The sequence below is a fragment of the Ceratosolen solmsi genome, unplaced genomic scaffold, assembly GCF_000503995.2.
Source record: "Ceratosolen solmsi marchali unplaced genomic scaffold, CerSol_1.0 scaffold13, whole genome shotgun sequence".
In the NCBI taxonomy this organism is placed as follows: Eukaryota; Metazoa; Arthropoda; class Insecta; order Hymenoptera; family Agaonidae; genus Ceratosolen; species Ceratosolen solmsi.
This window is the reverse complement of record NW_011948418.1, coordinates 8,190,363-8,212,292: the sequence shown is the minus strand read 5'-3', so window position 1 is coordinate 8,212,292 and position 21,930 is coordinate 8,190,363. Positions and strand designations below refer to the sequence as shown.

At 29.4% G+C, this 21,930-nt stretch overlaps 4 protein-coding genes across 4 annotated transcripts in view; all 4 read right to left on the bottom strand.

Moving 5' to 3' along the window:
* Window positions 1-480: 480 nt before the first annotated feature.
* LOC105360427 (uncharacterized) lies at window positions 481-2,690 on the bottom strand. The gene is made up of 3 exons (XM_011497322.1): window positions 2,344-2,690; window positions 1,894-2,157; window positions 481-639 (listed from the first exon to the last, which is right to left on the bottom strand). The coding sequence occupies exons 1-3, from the start codon at window positions 2,572-2,574 to the stop codon at window positions 481-483; spliced, it is 654 nt and encodes a 217-aa protein (XP_011495624.1). The 5' UTR covers window positions 2,575-2,690.
* A 2,894-nt stretch (window positions 2,691-5,584) lies between these two features.
* Window positions 5,585-6,462, bottom strand: LOC105360223 (histone-lysine N-methyltransferase SETMAR). The gene has a single exon (XM_011497068.1). The coding sequence runs from the start codon at window positions 6,403-6,405 to the stop codon at window positions 5,638-5,640; it is 768 nt and encodes a 255-aa protein (XP_011495370.1). The 5' UTR covers window positions 6,406-6,462; the 3' UTR covers window positions 5,585-5,637.
* Window positions 6,463-6,852: 390 nt separating this feature from the next.
* On the bottom strand, window positions 6,853-12,999 carry LOC105360426 (traB domain-containing protein-like). Its single transcript, XM_011497321.1, has 5 exons — window positions 12,963-12,999; window positions 7,750-7,964; window positions 7,566-7,680; window positions 7,358-7,494; window positions 6,853-7,290 (listed from the first exon to the last, which is right to left on the bottom strand). The coding sequence occupies exons 1-5, from the start codon at window positions 12,997-12,999 to the stop codon at window positions 6,874-6,876; spliced, it is 921 nt and encodes a 306-aa protein (XP_011495623.1). The 3' UTR covers window positions 6,853-6,873.
* Rfx (regulatory transcription factor Rfx) overlaps window positions 12,581-21,930 on the bottom strand; it is a 21,829-nt gene continuing 12,479 nt past the window's right edge. The window contains exons 2-15 of the mRNA XM_011497320.1: window positions 19,562-19,869; window positions 18,945-19,137; window positions 18,366-18,471; window positions 18,194-18,293; window positions 17,741-17,893; window positions 17,189-17,320; window positions 15,604-15,785; window positions 14,694-15,173; window positions 14,122-14,243; window positions 13,935-14,032; window positions 13,704-13,859; window positions 13,274-13,630; window positions 13,143-13,188; window positions 12,581-13,045 (exon numbers count right to left, since the gene is read on the bottom strand). Of these exons, the coding sequence (XP_011495622.1) occupies window positions 13,002-13,045; window positions 13,143-13,188; window positions 13,274-13,630; window positions 13,704-13,859; window positions 13,935-14,032; window positions 14,122-14,243; window positions 14,694-15,173; window positions 15,604-15,785; window positions 17,189-17,320; window positions 17,741-17,893; window positions 18,194-18,293; window positions 18,366-18,471; window positions 18,945-19,137; window positions 19,562-19,869 (2,477 nt within the window). The 3' untranslated portion in view covers window positions 12,581-13,001. The remainder of the gene's footprint in view (window positions 13,046-13,142; window positions 13,189-13,273; window positions 13,631-13,703; window positions 13,860-13,934; window positions 14,033-14,121; window positions 14,244-14,693; window positions 15,174-15,603; window positions 15,786-17,188; window positions 17,321-17,740; window positions 17,894-18,193; window positions 18,294-18,365; window positions 18,472-18,944; window positions 19,138-19,561; window positions 19,870-21,930) is intronic.

Below are 21,930 nucleotides of genomic sequence, written 5' to 3'. Positions count from 1 at the left end.
TTCAGTATCCTTAAAATTGAAGGACTTAAAACTGTTGCGTAAGATTTTCACTCATCGTCAGTGCATTCCGTGCATTCCGTGCATCCCGTTTCTCGTTTGCTCAATAATAATGTACAACGCAATCCATTTGTAATTTATATTTATGTCAAATTTGATATAATTTATATAAAAAATAATGTCCCGGTTACTTGTATTTCGTTTCATTCGCGCATATGTACAACTGGCTATATTTACCCGTCAAATAAGTATATTTGACATCTAGGAAAATAAGTAAAATTTATGAAAACCATTATAATTTTATAAAATTATTCATTTATTGCTTTTAAATATGATTTTATAAACTACATATAAAACTATATAATTACAATTAAATACATAATACACGCATATGCATAATACTATAGAATCGCAATATTATAGTTTGCACATATTATTATTTATACATGCTTTACAACATTTTTTTTTTTTATAAATACTATACTAATAGTTCAACATATCATAAATAAAGACTCTGTAATGGTCGACGGTAATGTGCCCGTTTACTTTGTTAACATTATATGCTCCCTCCATGCATGGGAACGTCCCAACATTGATAGCTATGAGGCTATCGAAAAATAGGACTGGGCCACCTTTGTCCTTCTATAAAATAAAAAAAGTCGCAAATAATTTGAGCGCCTATAATTGTAATTGTTATATTATGAAATACCGAAAGACCGTCATGAATTTATATTGTGCGAAAGTTTTTTACGACTTCTGAATTGAATTTTAGTAATTACGTGGTTAATCATACGCCACCATAGACTTATTAATGTATAGACATTTATCGTATTTATATATAAAATTAAATAATTTTTAAAGATATTTAGACAAGTTGCGATTATTAAGTGATACCATTTTTATTACTACTACTAATATTATATTAAATATTACTAATGTAATTAAATATGATAATGAATTATGCTTAGCTGTTTAAATATTAGTTTTTATTTAAAAAATTCTTTTAGTATCAACGTGATATTTAATAATGATAAAATTAATGCATCGACTAACGTTTCGAATAAAAAATACTTTTGAATATTTCAATAGCATGAAAATAAAATAAAGATTTCTATACTAATAAAATGATATATATATATATATTATATTACTGTACACTACAGGGAAATATAATATTACATATATACATATTATATATATATATATATATATCGTATATAAACATGTATATAAACATATATATACATATATCGATATACTATTACAAAAAACTTTTTCGAAAATATCGAATTAGTAGTTACCTGATTACACCGATATTAAAATTATTAAATTGTTAAGGTTAAAATATTTATTTAATATTCCATTTGAAAAATCTTTGCATTCGGATAGTAATTACATAATCATTAGAATAATATGCTAATAAAAAAATCTAAAAAATAAAATATAAAATTTTGATTTAAATTAAAATTATGTATAAATTTTTTTAATCTCTGCTTGCGCGCGTGTGCGTATACTTTATTAGATATTTATAATTTTTTTTTAACATACGTCATATATAGAATGCAAACTTTTTATATTATTTTTTTATTTATATGAATTAGAATGAAGAAACTGAATCGTATACATTAATTATTTCTTTTTTTAATTTGAAGTTTTAAATATCATTTATCACATGTCGACTAAGTAATTTCTGTCATTTATTAATTCATTATTATAAAACGTATTATTAATTTAACAACAGTCGATGCGAAATATCCGAAGTATCGTTATGATTCATAAATGCATTCATAAATGTAAAAAAGAGTTTTAAATTAATTATTAAATAAGTTGGTTCGACTAAGTTATCTCTTGTATAAAAATCAAATCAGTCGATACCAATAATAAGAGGCTACTAACATTTTCAAGATGCACAACTGGATTTGCGTTAGTGCATATATAATTGTCTGGGAAAACCAATTCTACTCCTTCAAGTTCTGAGACAATATGCGCACAGGTCTCTCTCTTTAGAATTCTCACTTCCGCCTTTTGCATCATTATCGGATTGGCATTAGCATTTCGTACACTGCATCCACATAACTCAGCACGAAATCCCTCCAATAAACGCAATGGTGATATTGTCGATAGTGGAGCTATGCGAAGTGACGGTGTCACTCCAAATATCTACAAAAAAACAAAAAAACAACAACAACAACAACAGTAACAACAACAACAACAACAACAACAATATGCTTTATTTTTAAGTGTCTTAGGAAAGTTAAGTACTTTCATCCTCTAATGCGTTTATATGAAAGTTTAAAGTCAATTGAGCATTGGATTTTAAATATTTCAAACCAATGATGAATTTACTTTTATTATGGCGATATTATTGTATATTGTTGTTATTTGTGATCTCGAATGGTGAGCCCACATATCATAGGATATCCACCATAATGGAAAAGTATGAGTGCCATGTGTCAAATCACCAGTTGATAATATTATTTGTATCGGATCATTTCCTATATTTTCGAAACACTGTTCAGCCGTTAAAACATGATACGTCGCTATCAGTGTTCCTGAACAGAAGATGTTATCGCTCATAGAACGTCCAGGTACGTATGCCGATAGGCAAACAACATAGGGAAATTCGTTAATTTGTACCGATCGAAAATCGCCAATTATTGGTGATGCTTGTGCGGACCGGAAATTGGCTTGGAAAATACCTGAAATATAAGAATGCCGATAATCATAAAATAAATCGACGTTATGATTTATTATATTAATTTTCACTTTATGATGAGATATTTAAAAATATCTCTACTTACACAATATTAATAATAATTGAATATAAAGGAGAATAATTTTATGTTGCATTTTGAATACAAAATGTTATATGGATATTTAAAGAAATAAACAATATTGTAATACAGTTTTTATATTTTTAACATTGATTATAATTATCAATATTTTAAAAGTAAGTTCGACTCCGTGAACAACGTTATAAAAATTATCAAGTACCATTAAAAGAATTGTAAAAACATTTAAATAGTGTTTATAGTTTTTTTTTTCTTTTTTTTTTAAACTAAATTAACGGGTTCATTAACTATAACTTCTAAATCATATATTAATTATTCTTAATTTATTAATAACAAAAATATTTTTGACGATCTATACACATTTCACAAATTATTTACATACAATTTGTAACGATCCCTGTCATTGTCATTTAAATCTAGTATACTGGATCGAACGATCTATTATTTATAATCGCATACTATCTCATTGATATTTCTTTTTCTAAGTCTATTACATATTATTTTTTTAATATTATGCATTTAACATGGATTCGATAATATTTTATTTGAGTTCGGTAATATTTTAATGATAATATTTCGAAGATAAGTCCAACTGAATTATTAACTGTATACTTTTAGTAATAATTTATTTAGAAATTTACCAAAAAATATAACATTTATAATAACACTATAAATCAAAAAATTATTCTTTTAAAATAGTATATTATAATCTAAGAATGTACGAACGCATGCACGGGCGCGCACGCAAACACACGCACACGCGCGCGCGCGCGCGCACACACACACACATACAGATATTTATTAAAGTGCACTATTGGAATCTTTTTGCTGCCATATTTTTAAAGACTAATTTGTGTAATTGAATATTTAATATTAAATACAGTTCTTACATATTTTTATTATTCACTAAAATAAATTGATATGTTGAATTTATGATATGATGGATTTTCTTTTCTTTTATTCGATATATCGTCATCATAATCATTTCCCTTCGTTATTTGTATCATTTGCAATATTTGTATATAAATGCATCGTCGTTAAGTAATTTCACACTCAATTTGAATTTGAGTAAAACTTTGATAGTGATGATGTTAATATTTAACATAATGCATTTAATTTTGCGAAAATATAATTACGGGATTGTCTCTTTCAATGACCAATCAATGTCTTCTACGTATTAATTTATCTTAACAAAAAACTACGGAAGATGTGTTAATTTTTTTAATTTCTTTGTTCATGACTTTTAAGCGGCTTAAGTGTTTCAGCTCGAGCAATACCATTAAACTAAATGGACTTGTAGCTTTTCCTAAATGCATATACAGTTTGGTGCTTATAAATTCTTAAACGTTTTCGTAAAGATAAAATCAAATATAATTACGATCAACTAGACTGTAGCAGTCAGTTCCTTTCGCCGATCATTTCGACTACTTTCTTCATCTTACTATATCTTATTATATTTAAATATATGCTCTTAATTATCTTATGAAACGTATTTTAGTTCATTAAACGTAGTTATCTTTAATGATCGTTATTCAATCGGCTATAATTACAATTCATTTGGATTTCTATTATCTGCCATACTAGAATATTCTAATAACAGAGCGATATTCAAAATTTTGTACTACATGCCTAAGACTACTAAAAACATGTATTGAACATTGTATGCACAGATGTTTGTACATATAAAGTACAAAAGAAGGTTTCTCCGTTTACCATTGAAGACAGTGGCTACGCATTATAATTTGTTACTCACGTAACTCACTGGCACGCTTTATCAATTTCATTACGTATTATCTGCTTATGCGAACTGTTGTTACACAGAACAGGAAGTTCTCGAACTGTTATGCTTATTAAGCAGAATTATGTATTCGGATATGAATAAGAGTATATAGCTATAGCCAAGTTAAAGTATTAGGCGCACAGAAGGCACTATTGGACACTTGGGCTGTTACAAAGTATAGCAAAGTATAGAATTGCTTGAATTCTACACATGTCATATTACGTATGCAATGTGCTGCTTACATTCGAAATATATAGGACATTGTTTGTAGCTAAATTGTTACATTAGTTGTATTATTGATTTACGCGTTTAATGATATTGGCAAATGCAGGTGAAAGAAATTTCGGGGAATTCTATATTTTAAGAACGAGGAATTCACGGGGGGAATTTTCAATAAACTAAATGTTTTCGTTTGTTAGTAAAGTTACATCATATTTATTAGACACAACAAATTGTTACATATTTCATATAAGCACAAAGGGAAGGTATTTTTGAAGATTTGAGCGACAAACGCCTTGCTTCGTTGTGAAATAACCGAATGACTTAGAACATGACAAGGGGATAATAAATATAATAATGTAGATTAGTATGAACCTCCTCTAAAATTATGAATACATGAATTGTGTATAAACACGCATATATATATATATATATATATATATATATATGTGTGTATATATTTCAAGGAAGGCGAGAGAGGGAGACAAAAAATAGTACTATTCAAAAATATATTTGGCATTATTAATACTTTTCAAAAATTTTTATATTTATTTTTATCCATTAAAGTCCTTTAAGAAATATTATTATCACATTAGTTTCATAATATTATTGTATTTCATTGCTGCAGCTGATAGTTAATTAAATATAAAATTAAAATTTTTTGTTCAATCAACGGATTCCTATAAAGAGCATCACTACAAGAATTATAAGATTTGTAAAAACTTTTACAATCTTATCAATTAAAATTAAATTTATACAAAAGAAATTCTTCCACCGAATGTAAAATATTATTTGAATTTAATTATATAATGACATTTATAAATATATTTTACTTCATAGTTTTTCTTTTTAAACTGGACAATGCGGTAAATATCCAATGCAAGCTAGAGAACCACATAGACATGGTGTCTCGCTAAAATTCTGATTAGATGTACAAACATCTCCCGCATAATTAAACGTTATTTCTTCCATAAATGCGATATCCTTGATAGCAAATAAGCAGAGCCGTGGTACTATAATGTCAACTCGAACAGGCACGAGCATGGCATTCGGTTGACAACTGTGATTCGAATATCGTCCAATATTTCCAAATTTTGATGGATCTATGCAAGTCATTATTCTTTTTTCTCCAATAAATTCTGAAACAACGAGTACATAATTCATATGACCTTGAATTTTGTTCTCTTCAAATCTTCGTTTAGCTTCATCGATACCAATAACTTCACCAGCATATTCGCAAATGAACTGCCCTTTTTGGATTAGTTTTGTTGTAAAAAGGCCAAAGCCCATAAGAGTATTAGTAGCTACTTTTACTGTTAAGCAATCAAGTGGACCATTCTGAACTAATCGATTTCCGCAATTTTCCATACATTTGCAACTAGGATTACATTCAATAATAGAACTTTTGTTATCAAATATCAGTCGATTATCGATATAATTCCGAGTATATCTGATACAAGAGCAATCGTCGTTGCAAATTTGATAGCAAGAGCAGCCAACTGAAAACTGCGATTCAAAATCATCTATCTGAATCCCGGGACCCGGAATATTACTATCTATATACATAATATCTGATAATAAATGATTATAGTTGTCGGTAAAAGATGTTGCGCCCATGCTTATTATTCTCGATAACGAATATTAAAAGCTAATTGTATCGAAAGAATTTTTAATAAAAACATAGACGCTGAAACATAATGGATTTGAATGCAAAGCTTTGTATATTGAAATTTTTTATTCGAGCTCTTTCATAAATTACTACTGACCTTAACAAGTTCCTCTAACGATGGATTAAACAATAGTAGCGCACTTGTATATACTAATAGTATTTACTAATACTAATAGTAACGTAGTGAAATAAATCTATATACTAGATAAATAATAATACCAATAATAGATACTTTAGCTGTAAGTTTTAATATTTTGCTCGAAACTGAAGTTGCTGGTGTACTGCAAAAATTAAAAGCATTATAAAACAAAAAAAGGTAATAAAGGAGTTGTTACTTTTGAAAAATCTCAAAAAATTTTCTTGTATTGATTAAAGCAATTAACAAATTTCGTGCAATGCAATAAAAATAAAAATAATTACCTCATAATTAACGGTATTTGACATTTTTTTACTTTTCCCCAGTTTTGAACAATTCCCAGCATGTGTCCAATACCAATAATTCCTACAACTTTTGCTGGTATTAACTCCCCACGCTTTCCAATTTTAGGCTTACATGCTAACTGAAGCGAATATGTTAAATATATATCTCGTTCTTTAATAAAAACTTCTTCTAAAACAGGATACTCTTTAGCTAAATCAACTATTATTTCTTCTACGACATTTCGATTTTTATATTTCTCAAGATCTTCTCGACTGATTGAAATATTTTGTGTCAAGAGTTGCCAAGCAAGTTTGATTTTCTGCCACAAAGTCAAATAACCACATGCTCTAGCAAATGTTATTTTAATCGGCCTATCACCCATATGAATAAGACAGTTTGGAATTTTTTTAGCCTGTGCCAATTATTATATAAGTAATAAATAATTTGATAAAAAAGATAAACATTTGCAATACTCTTACCTCTATTAAAGCTCTTCGATATTCTCCTCCCGGTGCTAAATCAAGAATTTTTGTAAGGTAAGCTATTAATTTAAAACTTAAAATAAACAGCAATCCTTTATTCATTCCATTCTCTTTAATAATATATATAATGTCATCTGTGAAAATATCAAATCTATGAATTTAAATGCCATCCGATTAAATTTCACTAAACTAAGACAATACTTACTAAAACTAAGATTTTTTGCTTCTCTAAGAACTCTTTCTTCATCTAACTTCAAAATGTCAATTCTATCCATACATAGTTCAACTGTAATTATATGTGGTTGTACGGCTTGAATTATCTAAATGAATTCTCATTTGTATTAATGCGTTGTAGAAATTATATTGTATATAAACTATATCTTTCATACCCTTGAAACATCGTTTTGACTTTCGATACTAAAATGCGCAGTTCCCACTACATAACATTTACCACCATCTGGAGTCCTCAGCAATGTAACGGTGCTTGGCAAATTATCATCTATATCATTAATATTTGATTGTTTTGCTGTATTTTCTTCCATAAATGGCTCAAGATCACTTTCATGATTTAGAATTCTGGTTTCTAATCTAATGCCATTATATTCTATTTTTTTATGAAAACAAAAAAGTTAACTAATTAATGAAATAATAAAACAAAAATGTTATAAAAAGATAAAATACAGTTATTCTAATAGATCTAAAAATTCAAATTCTATAAATACATCACACACCAATGTTTTTTTTTATTTTTCCCTTATTTTTATAAGAACCAGGCATTTCAATTCAATATTTTAATAAAAAAGAAAAAAAATGTCTTTACTACTTTATTTAATTAAATAAAGTATCTGTATAGCTGCTTTAAGAAGCCCTACTTTGTCATATCTGGTTTTAGTATCTATTTTAGAAATTAAAGCTAAAAACTTTTATTTTAATATATAATGGCTGTCCTCAATATTTATTAGAAATATACAATTCATCATATAACAAAGTATCGGTATTTACAATTACAACCTATTTGTATGATTATTTACTGTTTCTATATCGGTTAATAATTTTCTTAATATAAAAATGCTTTTAAATCAGAATTGTATGATGAATTTTTATTTCTATAAATTTATTTACTCAAATGTCAAATATTCATTACATTTTAAGTTTTAATATTTACAAATAATATAACCTCGATAGACTTTATATTCAAAATATTAAGTATTTATTTTAAATATATATATAATTGCATTTGGACACATATGATCAATATATAAAAAATGTATATGTAATGATTTAGCTGAAAATTAATTATTTTACCTTTATAAAAAGGTTTTCCAGACCTTAATATTATATTTTAATCTAAATAATGTAACATCATCCTCAACACCAAACACTCGCAGCACCAAAGAACATCATTTTTTTTCTTTTACGTTTAAATTCAATTAATGTTAATTTTAATGTCATTTTATAACAATTCTTACTTTACCATTTAATCGATAAAATTAATATTAAAGCATTAATAATTTGTAATTAAGCCATACGATCGGCAAATGAGACATTTGCATGAAATTGAACATTTGCACACATGCATTATCTGTTCCCTTCTCTCTCTCTCTCTCTCTTTCTTACTCGGATTCTCAAAATATTTCCATTAATAAAAAAATCTAGCGTTGTACAAAACAAATCTATTGTGACTGATTACCAATTAGAGCGCACAATTCATTATATTCGAAATAAATAGTTAACTCGTTGCTGTTTTCGAGTCCACGAGTAAAAAGCAACAATTTTATTATAATAAATGTTTGTAGGTATTAAAAAGTATTGATTGTATTATTGCATCATTAATTTAATAAAATTTCATGATAATTTTATAATTATCTACTTCACATACTGTCATTAGTGCTTTCCCTTATTGTATTCTTAATTACTTTTCCTGTTCTACATTCTATTTCTTTATCAATGAAACTTTATTTCCGTTTCTCTGTATCATTATTAATCATGCATTATGATATTATTATTATTATTATTATATATATATATATATATAAAGTAGCCTTATAAGATTACTAAAATCAAATTATGTTATTTTAAATCAAAACTTTTGAAAGAAAACTAAACGATTTTTTTTTTGTACAATGTTATTTAAAAAAAACTATTAATTTAAAAATACCAACAATTAATCGTAATATCTTTTAAAGAGACTGAATTAATATTATTGTTAAGTAAATAGAAAATACTCAAATGTTTTGTTATTAAATAAATTCTTATTGGAAAAAATTTGTTTAAAATGAGTATTCGTAAATATTTTACAAGATGTGTATGTGAATTATTCTAATTATTTTTATTATATACAACACGTTGTATATTTTTAAGATAAAACCTTAATCATTTATTTTATATATAATTTGAAATCAGTTTTTATTTCCTGATAACGTTAAATGATTTAATGGATTATATGATTATAAAATTGAAAATTAAAAAAAATTAAAGTATGCATTTGAAAATTCATTAAAATAATGTAATTAAAACCTTGTAATTTCATAAGAAATTATATCCTTTTAAAATATTAGTAATGAATCGAGCAATTTAGAGTATCAATTCCTACGTATCTAAACTGTTGTCGAAAAATAAGTTAAAATTATTATTTATATTATTTACAGATAAGATGGAAAATCACTAATATAATATAATTACAATAAAAATGAATATAGAAACTAATATTGGAAAAGAAAAGTTTTAAAATTAAAATATATATTTGAAAAAAAAAAGAAAAAAAAATACGCAACGCAGTAAAACGTAATAATAACATTAAAAATTAATTGAAACAAAACAAAAATGTTATTAGAGTTTATTACAAAAAGTTTATGATTACTATAATAAAAGTATAAACATATGGATTGTAACTACAAGAACACAACATATTTAGTTTTAAACATATATTATTTAATCTTTTGTGGTTTGCACACTCACATATTTTTTTATTTTTTTTCATTTAAAACTTCTGTATCGGCTTACAATTAATTTTTCTTTTTGAAACTACATTTAGTGATATTCAGTGAAAATAACGTTAATAATCGAAACTATAATATTTATTAAAGTAGTAAGTACTATTAATTTATACTTTTGTGCAAATCGTGAAGTATCAAAATATTTCCTATATTTATTACCTATTATTAATAATATTTTTAATCAAATTTTCATGTAAATGATGTAACGTTCTTTAATATACGTAAAAATATCTCTGAAAAATATTTTTTAAAAAAGTTATTATTTATGCTTAAGTGAAATCATGATAAAGACTAGACTCTTTACACTCAAAATTATATTATTCGTTTACTAATAATAATGAAAGTAATGAACGATTTCTTACATCATATATCCAGAGATACTTTTTCTTATATTTGTATTTTTCGCCTTTTAGGCCAGATTATTAATGTCTTATTTTATAACTTACAAGGACATGTATATTTTTATCTGTTTAACATTTGAAAAAATTTAAGGCCGTTTTGTTTACATTTAATAGAGAAATCATTAATATCCTTTTTATTCATCAGTGCGATGTGGCTATATTTCATTTCTTTTTAATGTCATTGTCTCTATTGCCTTTACATTTATGAAATATATAAAATTGTAGAGTGGTCTAAGAGCACAATTTAGAATTATTTATGTGGAAAGAAAGTTAATTTTAAAGTAGTATACTATTTATTATATCCATTGTTTCTTTTTATTTTAAATTCTTTTAGATTATACTTCAAAAATGTTCATTAATGAAAATCATTAATTATTTTGGTCTTCTATCCACATACAAAATTCTTATTTTTAGTCTTTAGAGATTTTTTTTTTTTTTTTACTAATAATAACATGTACAAACCATTTTTAAAATAAGCTGTTCTTATATTAAATACACTTAAGTATATTTTTACATGTATAAGCTCATTATAGTATAGAAATTGTTTTCTCATGTTTGAGTGTACAATTCATCTATCCTATAGGTATATTAATTAATAACAATGCAATATTAATTACAAGTCACGATCAATATATCGTTGAAACATTCAATCCCTGTTTTTTAGCTTAACCTATGGAGTTCTGACTAGTATGCAATGCCTTCTTATTTAATAAATAATGTTATTTTGTTAATTTATTAAAGTAAGTATGCATGAAAATTGCAACGACTTAATAACTATTACTAACATAAATTTTTATTTAAGTACTTAATAAATAAGTCTTATTTAAAAATAAAGTATTATGAAGAAGCTGCTAACTACAACTGTAAAAATAAATGGCATTTTTTCAAGTTTTTCGATGTTTGGAATTAAGCTCTAATTCTAATTCTAATAGTTAGTACCTTTGAAAAATGAAATTGTAAGTATATAGTATACACACATACATAAATATATATATATATATATATATATATTATATGTGTGTGTGTGTGTGTGTGCGCGCGCGCGCGCGCGTGTGTACGTATGTATTATAGTGCATATGAAAACATACGCACACATTCACAAATAAAAAATATATATTTTATATGTGTGGTCATGTGCGTAAGTGTAAAATAAGTGCTAAATTCAAAAAAACTCAAATTTTGGTTGAACTTTAAGACTTATGAAATGTACTAAATAAACAAAATACATTGAATATATATTAAGAGCTATGATTCTATTTTACAATAGGAGCTTTTTTAAAGGTGCTGATGTAAATTAATTGAAATATATTTGTAATTAATAAGTGTACGTAATTTTTTTTGTAGTAACATAACAATTTTATCAATTGCATGTTTTATTATTTACAGAAACGCAGTAAATGTTTTGTACTTCAAAAACCGTTTCATAGAAGAATTCATTCTTGAAATTTATCTGTTGTGCGACTGGTACAAAATATTGTTGCTCAAAACCTATTTGTAATTTGTGTAAGTAAAACATTTACATTGCCTTAATCGTAATCTGTTCTAATCGAATAGGAATATCTACGCAAGCTATGAATAGGTTGGATTTTATGATTTTTATGCAAATCAGACATACCATTGATTTTTAATAATGATTTGATGCAAAACTTATGAAATAAAGTATGAAAAGAAATTCCAATTGAGCTTTATCTTTAGCTTATTTACTTTCTCATCAACATTTAGATACTAATATTAAAAACTTTTCTTGATAATTAAATAAAACAGTTAAAAAAAAAAGAAAATTCATATTTTTACAGCAATGATAAATTAATTTACAGTGACACGACAGTTATTAGGATGGACTTTAATTTGAACGTGATTGTTCAAAAGAGAACATGATTCATTCATGGTCCCAGTCATTAAAATCATTCAATTCGAAAAGGTATAGTAACTTTCATTCAATTAACAAAAAAAATATGTTGATGTGCGTTTTTAACACACGTAAGGCTTTGCACTATGTGTACTCTTACTCCTTATATCACATAAATTGATTAAGCAGCTTTCACGGATAGCAAGTCTTTGAGCAATATATAGAAGTTTCGGTGTTACTGTGTTGTCGCTTATTTCCATAAAAAATTACAATTTGTGAGACTAGCTTGTGTTAGTAGGCCTGCTTCTTTCGTGCTAGAAATACACTGTGTTTAACAAATGCTCTTTATCACCTACTGATTTTTGAATCAAGCTCTACTGGGTCCAGGTACATGGTTAACTCAATTTCACTCGTTTTGTTGGACAAATGCTTGACACATCTGTAATCGCAAGCAATTGATTTATTATTAATTAAGACATCCTCAAAATTTCTTTAAATTTAATTAAGAGTCCAAACGCAATGAGATCAATAATTACCCCCGTTCGATCCAAAAATATTAATCATAGAGCAGTTTTGGCTTTTCTGTAAAAATAGAAGTTTAATTTGTAAAATAATAAATGAAGCGCGTATGCTCTTAATCGAACTTAATCCAAAAATACATTCTTACGTCTCCCATTACCGCAATTGGCGTTGTACCCGTGGAGATAGCAACCTGATGTTCAATTAAATAGAACATATACTCATCGTAAAGTAGGCGAATGAGATGAAAAGATCCAAAACTAGCGGCACTTCTTAAAGTCAAATCCCTTATAACCATTGAGCTGTAAAAAGACCACTTAAGCAGGAACTGTCTTGCTGCTTTGGCAAAAGTAGGTTTGCCTTCATAAGGCTGAAGTACTTGTGTCACGACTCCTTTCAGCCACACAGCCCATTGTTCCAATGAATTCTGCTGCTGTAAAGTTACTTTGAAATCTGCTTCCAAACGTTGCACAACTGCATAATCGCATTGGCAAACCCAAGAAGCCTAAAGTTAAATCATTTATTAGTATATTGTTAAAGGGCTGAATTAACGCAGTTATAAAGGATCAATCAAATACCTGCTCCTGTACATTATGAAAATCGACTCGATTTAAATCCGCCAACATTTGGTTAATCTGACTGTTGTTTTGAAGTACGGCTCGAGCTGCTTGAGCCAAGTGATTTAAGGACGTGTATCTTCTCAAGGTTTGGGCGAATGCTGATACAGCCGTCAACTGTTAAATAACCAATGATATTCGATGAGAAGCTATTTCGTTTATATTTTATTTATGTCGTAAAATTTTACCAACTTTAATGTGCATCATCTCTTCAGGGCAGTCGTTCATAGCTGAAGTTAACCAGGATTCTAAGCCTTTTGCAAAATTTCTAATGGATTGTGTTAGAGGACCTGATAAGTGATGTATGAATTTAATAAGCTAGTTTTTTTTTTTTTTTTTTTTTTTTTTAAAGAAGATAAACTAATAATGAAATACTCACTTGGTATAGGTCTTAGAACGTCGGGCATTAGTACTTCGACAAGATTCTGATAAAATGTATAATCGACTCTTCTGATAAAATCTTGTACTTCGATACACTTACACATTTGATAAAGTTTTGTTCTATGCAAAAAAAAAAAAAAAAAAAAACGATATTTTAATTCAAATATTTAGTTTTTATGTAATATTTACAAAGTTGTTATAGTGAAATTTTTGTTCCTATTATTATTATTATTATTATTAAAATTAATATATATATATATTGAATGTGTAAATAATTAAATGCAATTTACATGCATCTTATCAAAAGCAAATATTTATTTTTGAATGATTTTATATTGAATTAAAATTTAATTATTATCATAAACTGTGAATAAAGGTAAAAGTACATAACGGTAATACGATAATTACGAATCTAATCATTCAATTTTTGCTTATGATACTAAAATTCGTCAATATATATTTTGTTTTAATTGCATTCATACAAATTAATTAATACTGAAACATCAACTGTTTGCATAATAAGTGCAATAATCGTCAAGTTATCCAAATAGAGTTATTTAAAATCTTTACTTAGACAAATACTTCTCCTCTTCGCACTCGTCACCGTTGTTATTATCTTGGCTACGCCAGAATTCGCGCCAGAGGCTCTCGACGGTCGCGAACTCAAAGTTAAGGACAGCGTCGAGGAAGGCCTCGCAGTGTTCTCTGTATATACTACGGAAGGTGTCTATATCCTCGAGGGTACAATCTTCGGGTAGACTAGAGCCGTGACCGACAATGATCTCCGGAAACTCAGGTATGGCGCAACTCGCCTCGCCCAGGTACTGATGATATTGAGGTGGTGACGCGTTCGAGGTGATGCTCGTGTTGTTCGGCTGAGAACTCGTCTCATACGACGTCTCCGACTGTTTCTGGTTTACGAACTTTATTCGCTTGTTCGTCTGGGAATTGGAAGTCGTCTGTTGACGCGACGTGCCGTCCTCGTTAAGCATCACTAGAGGCGAGCTCGGTTTTACTCGGATTCCATAATAATGATACTTTGAGTTACCCCTAGAAAAGTCAAAGGCGCTCCGTTTGAATTTCCCGTGATTTCGTTCCCAAAATATAAGCTTTTCGTCGATCGTGCTTATGTAATTATGAAAAATTCCGTTCTACATCTTTCAATTTAAAGTTAATTTCATTCATTTGCTTTATGCATAAATATTGAATATCATAAGACGATTGAAATAATCATTCCAATACATTGTTAAGAATACCATTGAACATCGTTTTGTATGGGAAATAATAATATATTAATCGATCGTTAATATCGGCAAATTTGGGAAGATTTTCAATGCTTCCTTCACACGACTGCACGTGTCCAATAAAATTTACGAGATGTAAATATGACCATTAAAGCAATCGAAATAATAATCAATTTTACTACCCTCCTTGGTCGTCAATTATGAATAATATAAATAAATTTAAATTAAACGTTTACCGAGTTCCAAGTCGTCGTGTGCGTAAGCCCAAAAATACAGATCTAATGAGTTTTCCAAAACTAGCTGCATTTACAGGATCTAATTTATTATCGGAACAGTGGCGGAGGTAATGATTGTATAATGTTGATCTCGGAAGCGAAACTCCATCAGCTGTCTCGTAATTTTCCAATAACCATTGCACCTACGTGCAGAAGAATTTTATTGTAGAATTTTCACTTACTATCGTAATGTATATCGACCACACTTGTGCACATTTTTACAAAGAAACGGATAAATAAATAAATAAATAGATAGGTGAATGTTCTAATATCGACGTTTAAGTATAACAAAACAAATGGTGAAGTTATTTTTGAAAGTTTCGTTTACTTTCAAAGAAAATTGTTTTCCATCGTAATTATTTTCATTAGAATAATATGTCAACGAGTATGCATAATGGTTTGATTAAAAACAAAAACAAACAAAAAAAAAAAAAACTTTATTAAATTTTATACAACATTATTAAAAGACTGCTTTGTTGTTAAAAAATATTTTTATTGATTAAATAAAGATATTAATCCATCTGAAAATCTCAAGTAAAATATTTGATAAGATCATTTTTAATGTTAAGTATGGTAAATGAGGTATTATGGGAAAAGTGATTTTAAAAGATATTTTAAAAGGATACGTATTAAATTTTACGAATATAACAGTATTTTTGTACGAATAATAACAACATTTACTGATATATGTAGCTTTTTACCATTAGGAACAATGTTATATAAAAAGTAAGCATAAATATTTCAAATTAAAAGAAAAGAAAAAATACAAACTTGATATACAAGGCTGGAATTTGCTTGAAACGGCTTAGGCATATTTTTTTGATATCGAAATATATCAGATATAATGATAAATTATTTATAAAATTAAATTATAGATAATGAATATTTTAAAAACTTATGCGATATATATTATAAAGTAAAAAAAGTAAAGCTTTTGAAGGAATCAATTAAGACGAACAAAAGTTGGGCAAAATTTAACTGTAATAAATCAATAATTTATTTACTTAATATTCACTGCTTATACTTGATTGTCCTGCCGACTGACTACACATAAATGTTTTTCCCATTATAAAATGAGAATATAATGAGTTGTGTATAAGACGTTAATAACTACGGATGAATAACTTCTGTGGCTCAATCATTTTTCAATTAAAAATTTCAGCCACGTTCACTCGTGATTTACGTTCCTTCATCTCCCTCCATTTAATATTTGTCATTCTTGTCTACGTACCATTAAATCCCCACATACTCGTTGTCATTATTCTATCTTTACTCGACATTAACATAAAAACGTGGTCACGTTGTAATAATGAAATGCGCAGAAAGAAGAAGCTTTGATAACAAACAAAAACAAACATAAAATGAGAAAATAGCAAAGGCGATATGAACAGCGGTGCACCAAGTTAATGAGCAAAAGATGGCAGAAGCGATATAGCATAATGAAAACAATACATACGGCACAAGGCATTGTATTAGTTAACTAAAGGCAAAGTAATAATTTAAAAATAGAGCTAACAAATGGGGTATGAGTAGTAGTATGGCTTACGGTGGCCTGGGAGACCCGAGTGGCATGCGTCATATTCGCCGCGGCGGTAGCCGCATCTTCCACGCTGACAGGAGCACTCGTCGAGTTACCGCTGATCAAGTATGCCCCTCCACCCCCGCTAACAACAGCATCCTATGAAAGAAACCCGATTTCACGTGTACACCGATTGCGGCCGGCGGAATCAGTCCCAGAGTAATGTACGCTGTCCACCAATCATTTTACCACGTAAAACGCGAATTAAGCAAAGGCCTCTTATGGTTATTTCGTTAAGCGATTGCCAGTTATGCAGTTGTCTGGCCAATTGATATTATTTTTTATGCGTTATTAAAGCGTACTCTTATTATATTAATGGCTTAGTTAATCGTTGTTAGATATTACCAATTGTTGCATGTGATGTCTTACGTTTATTTAAACTTACTATTATTATTATTATTATTATTATTATTTTTTCTTTCCTTCGCTCTCTATTCTCTTTCTCTTTCTCTTTCTCTCCCTCTCTGCCTTTTCTTTGCTTACGAGGCATCGCCGAGATCAGAATAAGCGTGTACTTACGGCACTTTCGGTTTGTGGACTGGTGCGAGCGGCAGCCGCTGCCGATATTAAAGCGTGCGTTGTGGGATCTCCGTCTACGACACTCTGCTGGATCAAGTACGTTCCAGTGCCCTGCGACAAAAGTTGCCCTGTCGTTGTGCTTGAGCCAGTGACCTAGAATGCATTCCCTTAATTAAATATTCAATATAATTTTGCAAACGTACAATGAGCACACTTAGTTGCTTTCACATTTTAATGGCACAATTGGCAATGTTATTGAACTATATATATATAAACAAAAAAACAAAAAAAAAAACAAAAAACAAAAAACCCAAAAAAAAAACAAAAAAAAAATACAAATAAAGAAAAAAAGCCTAGCAAATTTGAAATTGCTTGTCGTAATGTTATTAAAATGTTAAGCAATCTTCTTTTCCAGTAGTTTTCGGAAGGACGTTGAAGTTAAGAAAAACTTACTTGTGCATAGGTTACTGGTGTGGAAGTTGAAGTGTAATATTGGTTGGAGGCGGGAGTGTACATTGTTCCCGCCTCTCCAACTGCATACACGGGATATGTCCTGTAACAGAGATCACTTTTACTGTTTATCTCTCAATAAGACGGATAATGTTTAATAATAGTATATAATTACATCTGTCCATTAGCCGGTATGTACGTGGATCCATCGCCCTCCACATATTGAACATAAGTAGGATGAGTAACCGATTCGGAACCCACGGCGTCAGCGTCTCCCGGCACTGGAACAATAATATATTTTTTTATTTTCATTGCTATAAATTACCATTGCAATCCGTTAACAATAGTCAATGACATCAAGCATATAGTGTACATAAAAAAGTGCACATCATTATTCATAAACAATCAATATAAAAGGGGCAAAATAAAAATGTTTATTAAATCATATAATAAGATGCTTATGAAGAAACAGCAAACATTTTATGCAGTTGAAAATGATTTCCCTCACCTACAGCTGTTGTGAGGGAGGCGTATGATGGCGAATCACTGGTGCCTAGCAAAGTCAGTGTGTAGTGAGAAATGTGCATTTAACAAGCAGTACCATAATAATCATATTTACTACCCCAATATAATTTTTTTCTCTTTTTTTCTATTACGATGCATATATTTTTTTTACACTTTGATACTTTATGCAAGTTTATGTATACTTCACTTTAAGCGCAAATAAATTATATTTGTTGTTCAATTAAATTACCTGTAACAGTGATATAATGCGGCGAGCTACTGACAATTGTACCAGCCGATGTCGATGCAGAATCAGAATCCACAAGCGTGTGCTGACCAGAATGCGTTGTATTAACAACTACTTGTGCTGTTACGTGAGCTTGTGTGCCTGACGATCCATTTGACGAATCAGCAGTTGCATCCAAAGAATCTTGAACCAGCAGCTAAATAATAATCATTAACATTTATAAAGCTCCGTCGTTATAAAAATTTAAAACAATTTTCATTTAATATTGGCAACAGTAAAGGAGAAACACTATGCTGTTATAAGAATTTCCATACTTTTACATTATATCTTATCACTTTTATTATCAAAGCTTAATCACGACAGATAATTATTTAAGCATAACAGATATTAATGGATTAATTAGAAAATTGCATATTTTGATATTAATATTGTTATCTACATTGCAATTATTTATTACAGTATGTAAAAATATCTAATATGTAAAAATAGCTATTAAAAGAATAAAATATCTTCTAACTGTATTATTAATAAAGAATAAAGATATTTCTGTTGCACAAAGACCTTCAATCACACGTATAATTTAATTTATATAATAATTGCTATGATTTTATTACAAATACCTGAATGGGTTGTAAACTATTTGGGCTTGAAGGATCACCGCTAGTAACTACTGTGATTAACTGTTGACCTCGACCGGATTGTGACTGGGCAGCACTACCACTACCATTGGAATTAGAAGTAGTAACAACGACGACACTCGGTTTGCTTTCAACCCCCACCGCGGAATTGCCCCCGCCATTAGCAGCCCCAGCGGATGCTGCTAGAGCATACTGGGCTCCTGTCGTAGTCATGGCAATAACTCCCTCACCTCTCTCTGTGTAAGACGTATCACCGCCACTTCGTCCTCTCTGTTTCTGTAGGGATGGCTCTACAATTCACATACATAAATGTATACTATAGTTATAGATGTACATAGCAACTCCTGTGTCTCTTATCCAAATGTCAATAATATCTGTCTTCGTGTACAGCAAGGGCAATGCTCGTCTATTAAAGAGATTCTTATCTTAAAATAAAACATCTACATCGTAATTAATCATATGTTGATGTTATATTTATTGATTATGAAAAAATGCATTAATAGTATTAAATGGAAAAATGATAATTACGTAAATAAATAAGTTTGATATAATTTTCTTCCAATACATAATACATAAAATTTTGGTTAGAAAAATATCTTAATGCTTAATTAACAACTTTTAGTTAAATTAAGATAATCATTATTTTTAATTAGTATTGTCATACGAGCCCGGTCATTCCCCTTCGGCAGTATTAAATAGCATGAAAGAAAAATCTTAAATTGCAATTTACCTAATAAACATTATTCGAGTGTAGTAGGAAAGAACGGTGCGAGATATCGGATGTCTGACGACTGTCGTAGCAGACGGAAAAGATTTAAAGAATGTAAGAAAGCGTATAACATCAGTCGTAAGCGAACTCTTATCGCCGACGTTGTTCGCAAACGACCATCGAAGCAACGACTACTTTTTTTATTTTAATGGACGTGCGCGGATTTGAGAAATAGTCAGATGAAACCTAACCTTTAAAAGGTTGTCTTATGCGACACTCGTCTGTATAATTTTTTATTGAGACACAAGTTTCTTTTTCCCGCAGGTGAGCAACGAGCTACATTCAATATAATCTCCGAGTGAGAAACACGATATACAGAAAAAAAGACAGCTTTAGAGAGAGAGAGAGAGAGAGAGAGAGAGAGAGAGAGATAAAGATATGTACGTTCTCTGCGGGTGCGCATGCATAAGCACACGCGCACACATATTTACGTATGCATCGTAGCTGTGCATAGTTTACGTCTGAATCTCTGCATGTGTGCGAATATATATATATATTGATAATATGCATAATTAATATATTGCATGGGTGCGCGCACGCGCGCGTATGGGTGGAAGAGTAGGGGGGGGGGAGAGAATTAAGAGTTCGGGACGCGCGTTGGCCGAAACACGTCACTCCCATTATGTAGTATTATAACCGGGGTCCTATTGGTGGCACCCGTGTACCTTTCGGAGCAGCAGGTACCAAATGCAAGTGTATAACGAGGGTGAGCGAATAGGAGGAAAAAAAAAATAAAGGAAAAGGGGAATTGTCGGAGTATGAAACGCAACGCCCCAGCGACTCGAAGCTCCGGGGGTGGCGTACGCGAGGGGATGCGTAACGTAACGTCGCACGTCAACAGAGAAACTGAGTGCGCGCTACGCCGTGTACATGATCAGAGAAGCAATTAGCAAGCATTATAGAGATCGCTCCTAATAAACGAACAGATTTATTTTTGGTCGAAATTGCCAACCACCTGAGATTCACCCTCGTGCATTGTTGTGCCCTAAAAAGAGAGCGGATTCTAGACTACTGATATATCTTCACCCCCAAAATGATTCATCCTAGTCTACAATTACTCGAAACTAATTGAAATCTCTGTCAGGGTCATACACGCACACGCACACGCACACGCACACGCGCACATATATATATATATATATTAAAAAAAAAAAAAAAAAAAAAAAAAAAGAAGCAAAAAGAATAAACATGTTTTCTTCTTCTTTCTACGTATAATTTAATAATACCATTTATTTATTACCGATTCTATTACCGAATGATGATCGATGTTGTTTCTTCTTCTTATTTCTACGTATAATTATCCAATACCATTTATTTATTTATTTATTTATTTATTTATCGACTGTTTATTAAACTACCGAATGATCATGGATGTTATTTTATTCTTATACTACGCTGTCCGGTTTTAAAACGTAGACCGGAGATCGTCATTTTTTTATCAATTTTATGACTTATTGACAAAGAAGAGAATCAAAGATTGGAATGCACTGGGTGAAAAAGAAAATGTATATTACTTTTTGGGGTGTTGCCTGGGTGATAACCAGCACCTGTAAGATGAAGCGAAGCGCGATCCTACGAGATT

Excerpts from the sequence above, each read along its gene's own strand:
- LOC105360427 (XM_011497322.1), bottom strand. The coding sequence starts at position 2,574 with ATGAGCGATAACATCTTCTGTTCAGGAACACTGATAGCGACGTATCAT. Across the intron at positions 2,158-2,343 it reads ATAATATCGCCATAATAAAA|ATATTTGGAGTGACACCGTC; the intron begins GTAAATTCATCA and ends GTTTTTTTGTAG. Across the intron at positions 640-1,893 it reads CAGTTGTGCATCTTGAAAAT|AAGGACAAAGGTGGCCCAGT; the intron begins GTTAGTAGCCTC and ends TTTATTTTATAG.
- LOC105360223 (XM_011497068.1), bottom strand. The coding sequence starts at position 6,405 with ATGGGCGCAACATCTTTTACCGACAACTATAATCATTTATTATCAGAT.
- LOC105360426 (XM_011497321.1), bottom strand. The coding sequence starts at position 12,999 with ATGTACCTGGACCCAGTAGAGCTTGATTCAAAAATCA. Across the intron at positions 7,965-12,962 it reads AGAGCTTGATTCAAAAATCA|AATATAATGGCATTAGATTA; the intron begins GTAGGTGATAAA and ends ATAAAAAAATAG. Across the intron at positions 7,681-7,749 it reads GTCAAAACGATGTTTCAAGG|ATAATTCAAGCCGTACAACC; the intron begins GTATGAAAGATA and ends GAATTCATTTAG.